The following is a 7,500-nucleotide window of genomic DNA, read 5'->3' as shown; positions in this document are numbered from 1 at the left end:
CTCATCAGCTTCGCCTCGCTCCGCTCCGCCTACGACAGCGCCATGGAAACCATGCAGTACCCACAGGTTACCCTGACAACCACTTCCCCCCCTCACCCCTCCGCCACACACACCCCATACACCATGCAGTATCCACACCCCCCTACACCATAAGATCACCCCATCATATCACCCCCTACACCATACACTATCATCACTCTCTGTCTGTCTGTGTGTGTGTGTTTGTGTGTGTGTGTGTGTGTGTATAGATCCACACTATAGCCATCATTGCTGAGGGGATTCCAGAGGCCTTTACTCGTCGGCTGATTAAGAAGGCTGATGAGAAGGGCGTGACCATCATCGGCCCGGCAACTGTAAGTCCCGCACACTCTCCCACAGGCGTAAAGCAGGAGAACTCCAGAAAGTAAACAATTGTTATGTGTCTGTCTGTCTGTGGTTATATGAATCCACACGCTGTGTTATTAACTGTGTGTGTGTGTGTGTGTGAGAGATACGTGTGTGTGTGTGTGTGTGTGTATTTGTGTGAGTGTATGGTTATATGAATCCACCCGCTGGTTTATTAAGTGTGTGTTTATGTGAGTGTTTGGTTATATGAATCCACACGCTGGCTATTAAGTGTGTGTGTGTGTGTGTGTGTGTGTGTGTGTGTGTGTGTGTGAGTGTTTGGCTATATGAATCCACACGCTGGCTTATTAAGTGTGTATGTGTGTGTTTGGTTATATGAATCCATACGCTGGTTTATTAAGTGTGTGTGTGTGTGTGTGTGTGTGTTTGGTTATATGAATCCATACGCTGGTTTATTAAGTGTGTGTAGTAATATGGGAGGCTCATGCAGCAGGGACTCTTGCAGCCTGTGTGTGTGTGTGTGTGTGTGTGTGTGTGTGTGTGTGTGTGTGTGTGTGTGTGTGAGAGACTGGACACAGACTTTATATCCTGTTGCCTAAGCTGTGTGTGTGTGTGTTTGTGTTACGCTGCTGTATGTATCTATGTGTGTGTGTGTGTGTGTGTGTTTAACACTGCTGTGTGTGCGTGTGCGTGTGTGTGCGTAGGTGGGAGGCATCAAGCCTGGCTGTTTTAAGATCGGTAACACCGGCGGCATGCTTGATAATATCCTGGCGTCTAAGCTGTACCGACCAGGAAGCGTGGCGTACGTGTCGCGGTCCGGAGGGATGTCCAACGAACTCAACAACATCATCTCACGCACCACAGATGGAGTGTACGAGGGAGTGGCCATAGGAGGAGACAGGTGCGTGTGTGTGTGCATGCGTGCGTGCGCGTGTGTATGTGTGCGTGCGTGTGTGTGTGAGCATAGCACATTTGGCCAAATAGCTGTTATGCGGTAGTGAGCAGACCTGCTATGCGGTAGTGAGCAGACCATGCTACCATCATAGAAAACACTGTGTTTCCTTTACTCAATTTAATGGTCACACTCCATGTTCACCGGTACAACTCACGCATTAAATCAACAGTAATAACATCCGGTCCCTTCCAAAGTAAGAGCATCAGAACCAGAAATACATAGTTAACAAACTCACTCTCTTTTTTTTAAATAAAACATTGCACCCTTACCCTAGCGCATTATTGTCAGTGATATCAGTCTGGGTTAGGGGTTAAAGGTCAATATGTGCCTTGCCACTAACTTTGTAAATTAACAGAAGGTCCGCTTATGTGTAGTCTGAACACACTGTCTGTGTGTGTGTGTGTGTGTGTGTGTGTGTGTGTGTGTGTGTGTGTGTGTGTGTGTGTGTGTGTGTGTGTGTGTGTGTGTGTGTGTGTGTGTGTGTGTGTGTGTGTGTGTGTGTGTGTGTGTGTGTGTGTGTGTGTGTGTGTGTAGGTACCCCGGCTCCAACTTCATGGATCATGTGGTGAGATATCAGGACACGCCTGACGTCAAGATGATTGTGGTTTTGGGAGAGGTGAGTGGTCACATATAAAAGTTACACACACACAAAGCTATGAAAGCTACACACACACACACACACACACACGCTTATAAAAGCTACACACACACACTTATAGAAGCTACACACACACACATATACACACACATATACACACACACACACACACACACACACACACACACTTATAAAAGCTGCACACACACATACAGACACACACACACACACATACTTATAGAAGCTACACACACAAAGACAAACACAGACACACACACTTATAGAAGCTACACACAAACATACACTTATAAAAGCTGCACACACACACACACACACACACACTTATTAAAGCTACACCTTTTGTTCCTGTCTCAGTGGGTTAGGGTCAGTGGACCTGTTGAAGACCTGTTGTCCTCGTCTCTCTCTCTATCTCTCTCTCTCTCTCTCTCCCTCCATCCAGATCGGAGGTAATGAAGAGTATGAGATTGGTCGGGGTGTGGCTGAGGGTCGCATCACTAAACCCGTCGTCTGCTGGTGCATCGGAACGTGTGCCACCATGTTCTCCTCTGAGGTCTGACCCCCCACCCCTCACTCTCTCCTCTCTCTCTCTCTCTCTCTCCTCTCACTCTCTCTCTCCTCTGCTCTCTCTCTGTCTCCCTGTCCCTGTCTCTCTCCCTCTCTCTCTCTCTCTCTCTCCTCTGCTCTCTCTCTCCCTGTCCCTGTCTCACTCTCTCTCTTACTCTCTCCCGTTCTTTTTTATTAACGCGTGTGTGTGTGTGTGTTCGTGTGTGTGTAGGTTCAGTTTGGCCATGCTGGCGCGTGTGCCAACCAGGCGTCAGAGACGGCGGTTGCCAAGAATCAGGCGCTACGAGAGGCTGGTGTGTTCGTGCCCAAGAGCTTTGACGAGCTTGGAGATGTCATACGGTGTGTGTGTGTGTGTGTTTGTTTGTGTGAGAGAGTGTGAATGAGTGTGTGTGTATGTTTGTTTAATTTATATATTGATATGTGGTGTGTGTGTGTGATTAACAGGTCAGTGTATGATGACCTGGTGGCATCAGGAGTGATCGTCCCAGCAAAGGAAGTCCCGCCTCCCACTGTTCCAATGGATTACTCATGGGCCAGAGTACGAGACACACACACACACACACACACACACACAGCAGTTAGTTAAACAGTTAGGGTTATACAGTTAGAGCTGATTAGCAGTGGAGTTACTGCATGGTTGAGATATATATATATATATATATACACACACACCCACACACACACACAGCAGTGGAGTTACTGTGTGGTTGAGATGAGGAAGAACACACACACACACACACACACACACACACACACAGCAGCAGCAGCAGCAGCAGAGTTACTGCGTGGGCGCCCATCTGTTTGATGTGAGAAGATGAAAGAGTGGAGAGGAAGATAAGAGAGAGGGGGAAGACACACACACACTCACACACACACACACACGCACATGCACACACAGCATCTTCCTCTTCCTCTGTGGCCCCTTGCTTTCATTCTTCAAACAGAGTTCTAATGATGAACCCATCATCACACACACACACACACACAAACATGAACCCATAATCATTAGTTTTCAGTTTTAATTATGAATAAGTATGAAGTCTAATTAATTAGATTTAATTATGAAGTCTCATTGATTCGATTCCATGATGTAGTGTCATTAAAGATTCAGGTGCTGACACACACGCGATGTGCTCTGTTTACTGTGGGACACTGAGCTGCAGGACTTTTATAGTTTCCTCTTAGTCTTTCCATGTGTCATCATCTCCAGAACAGATGGAAGTAACACACACACACACAAACACACACACACACTCACACTCACACACACACACACACAGCCCCCAAACTCTAACCTCCAATCAACCCCAGAGTTAAGAGTTACTCGTGTGTGTGTGTGTGTGTGTAGGAGTTGGGTCTGATCCGGAAGCCTGCCTCCTTCATGACCAGTATCTGTGACGAGCGCGGCCAGGAGCTGATCTACGCTGGGATGCCCATCACAGAGGTCTTCAAGGAGGAGATGGGGTTGGGCGGCGTCCTGGGCCTTCTCTGGTTCCAGAGACGGTAAGACACACAAACGTACACACACACATACGTACGTACACACATACACACCAGAGGAGGTTCTTCCATTGAGGAAACGGAGGAAGAACCTCCCCAAACTTTTTGAGAAATGGATTTTTGTAATTGAACTGACTAAACTCCTTTAAAAATGCAGTTCGATATCAGTATTTAATACTATGCATATTATAATTTGTTTCCCTGAGTTAAAATAACATTACCATCCCCTATCGTAACAAGAAATTACTGCACGGAGGACGTCCTCCCTTTGGCTCCCATTGATTTCAATGTAATCTGTCTCTGATACTGGAGGTTCTTGGGACTCATTCACTTACATTGCCCAGGGGAGGAAAGACCTCCCTAGCGTCTGAGTCTGCACCAACATCGCTTAACCAATAAACAACGGATTTGGCGTTGGAGGGAGGGGATTAGACATTAATACCATTCTCTGCAGAAGGATATCGATAACACGTCACCCTTACAGATTGTTGTAGAAAGATGGCAAATAAAGAGGATGTGCAATGGAAAACGAAGATATTGTTCATGTTTTATTGAACAAACCGTTTCATTCATTGAGCTACAGAGAGAAGGTTAGTATCAAAACAACAGGGAAACCTGTTCCAAACATCCGAGTCACTAAACCCAATGGTAAAACCGCTGCCGTTAATGCTAACTGGTATGCGAAATACTTATAGCTCACTGGTACCATAAAAAAAACAATCGGCTGTACTGTTTTGTTTTTAAATCGTTCATACGCCTGTTGTTAGTCTGACTGTTCACGTTCAGCTGACATTCTGAATGGAAATTGTTAATGAATGTTTCAGATCGCGATGTGTTTCTTATCTATTCTAATTAGCCTACACATTGACCAACATTCTGAAACATCCATTAACATACACATTTGCCACAAACAATGTTAGGCTAACAGCCCATGTTAATAGTTCTGAAATAATGTTCTCTTACTTGTTGCCTTTGTAACTTGTTGTTTAATATTGTGGAAAGGATGTTAGTGAATGATTCAGAGCATTTTAAATGGCATCACTTTTGGTCTTGTGTCTTAAAAACAATTGCAGCTGAAAATAAAATTAGTCAAATAATAACCAATAGCTTTAGTAATTGGGGGGAAAATAGGCCAAATGGTAGGCCCAAAATTTAGAATGTAGTTTTTAAAATCAAGAGTAGGCCTGATTTGACTAATTGGCTTTGCATCATTTCCTTCTGGCCTTGTCTAGTCCAAAGACTTGCTGCCCACCAGCTTTTTAAGTACAATGGTGCCACACTGGTGGCTTTGTATCAATTGTATCCCTGCCTGCTATTTTGTAGTAGGCTACTGTAGTCCACAAAAACACCCTGAAACAACTTGTATCTCACATACTTATGCCACAAACGGAATAAGCAGGCCAATGGCAACCAGGCGCACAGTCCTTCCTCCCTCACTTTAAAAACCCCCAGCCGCCACTGATACACACACACGTAAACACACATAAATGTACGTACACACACACACACGTAGACACATATTTGAGAGTGAATCAGGAGAGAGAGAGAGTACATTTGTACGATGCATGCATAGTCCCATGAAACACACATGTCCTATGTACACGATACATGATCCCATGAAACACATGTCATCTGTACATGATACATACATGATCCCATGAAACATAGAGGAAGGTTTATACATGAACTGCAGCAGCACCCCCTACTGGAGATCTGGAGTAGAAGGTATAAATATGAAATATACAGAATTATTAGTGGATAAAATTATAGAGACCTGTGTGTGTGTGTGTGTGTGTGTGTGTGTGTGTGTGTGTGTGTGTGTGTGTGTGTGTGTGTGTGTGTGTACAGGTTGCCCCACTATGCCTGCCAGTTAATAGAGCTGTGTGTGTGTAGGTTGCCCCACTATGCCTGCCAGTTCATCAGTTCATAGAGCTGCGTGAGAGTGTGTGTGTAGGTTGCCCCACTATGCCTGCCAGTTCATATAGATGTGTGTAGGTTGCCCCACTATGCCTGCCAGTTCATAGAGCTGCGTGAGAGTGTGTGTGTAGGTTGACCCACTATGCCTGCCAGTTCATAGAGATGTATGTGTGTGTGTGTGTGTGTAGGTTGCCCCACTATGCCTGCCAGTTCATAGAGATGTGTCTGATGGTGACGGCGGATCACGGCCCGGCAGTATCTGGTGCACACAACACCATCGTGTGCGCCCGCGCCGGCAAAGACCTCGTCTCCAGTCTCACTTCTGGCCTGCTCACCATTGTAAGAGCTCCACACTTTACACTGCACACTAAACACTGCACACTAAACACTCCACACTAAACACTCCACACTAAACACTCCACACTAAACACTCCACACATAACACTCCACACTTTACACTTTACACTCAACACTCCACACTTAACACTGTGCACTTAACACTCCACACTTAATACTCCACACTTTACACTCAACACTCCACACTTAACACTCCACACTTAACACTCCACACTGTACACTCCACACAGTGCCATGCTATTGACACTCAACACTGTACTGTGTGTGTGTGTGTTAGGGAGACCGCTTTGGCGGTGCTCTAGACGCTGCTGCTAAGCAGTTCAGCGGGGCTTTTGACAGCGGGCTGCTGCCTATGGAGTTTGTCAACAAGATGAAGAAGGACGGCAAACTCATCATGGGGATTGGACACCGCGTCAAATCAGTGAGTACTCTCACACACACACACACACACACACACTCATCATGGGGATTGGACATTGCATCAAATCAGTGAGTACTCACACACACACACACACACACACACACTCATCATGGGGATTGGACATTGCATCAAATCAGTGAGTACTCACACACACACACACACACACACACACACACACACACACACACACTCATCATGTGGATTGGACACCGCGTCAAATCAGTGAGTACTCACACACACACACACACACACACACACACACACACACACACACACACACACACTGATCATGGGGATTGGACATAGCGTCAAATCAGTGAGTACTCACACACACACACACACACATCATGGGGATTGGACACCGTGTCAAATCAGTGAGTACACACACACACACACACACACACACACACACACACACACACACACACACACACACACACACACACACACACACACACACTGATCATGGGGATTGGACATAGCGTCAAATCAGTGAGTACTCACACACACACACACACACACATCATGGGGATTGGACACCGCGTCAAATCAGTGAGTACACACACACACACACACACACACACACACACACACACACACACACACACACACACACTGATCATGGGGATTGGACATAGCGTCAAATCAGTGAGTACTCACACACACACACACACACACATCATGGGGATTGGACACCGTGTCAAATCAGTGAGTACACACACAGACTCACACTCACACTGATCATGGTGTTGGAGATTGCGTCAAATCAGTGAGTGTACACACACACACACACACACACACACACACACACTGATCATGGGG

At 46.0% G+C, this 7,500-nt stretch overlaps 1 protein-coding gene across 2 annotated transcripts in view; it reads left to right on the top strand.

The window, feature by feature from the left end:
• The window catches only part of LOC308377360 (ATP-citrate synthase), a 25,693-nt gene that overhangs the window by 14,733 nt on the left and 3,460 nt on the right, over positions 1 to 7,500 (top strand). For both annotated transcript variants that reach the window (XM_080853980.1, XM_080853979.1), the window contains 10 exons: positions 1 to 66; positions 249 to 353; positions 1,050 to 1,246; positions 1,835 to 1,916; positions 2,359 to 2,469; positions 2,695 to 2,822; positions 2,928 to 3,021; positions 3,832 to 3,986; positions 6,089 to 6,239; positions 6,535 to 6,678. The exon at positions 1 to 66 is cut by the window's left edge and continues 103 nt beyond it. In XM_080853980.1, the coding sequence (XP_080710106.1) occupies positions 1 to 66; positions 249 to 353; positions 1,050 to 1,246; positions 1,835 to 1,916; positions 2,359 to 2,469; positions 2,695 to 2,822; positions 2,928 to 3,021; positions 3,832 to 3,986; positions 6,089 to 6,239; positions 6,535 to 6,678 (1,233 nt within the window). The remainder of the gene's footprint in view (positions 67 to 248; positions 354 to 1,049; positions 1,247 to 1,834; positions 1,917 to 2,358; positions 2,470 to 2,694; positions 2,823 to 2,927; positions 3,022 to 3,831; positions 3,987 to 6,088; positions 6,240 to 6,534; positions 6,679 to 7,500) is intronic.

Source organism: Sprattus sprattus (assembly GCF_963457725.1).
Source record: "Sprattus sprattus genome assembly, chromosome: 1".
NCBI classification, from domain to species: domain Eukaryota; kingdom Metazoa; phylum Chordata; class Actinopteri; order Clupeiformes; family Clupeidae; genus Sprattus; species Sprattus sprattus.
The sequence above is the reverse complement of the archived record's forward strand: the minus strand, read 5'-3'. Positions and strand labels throughout refer to the sequence as shown.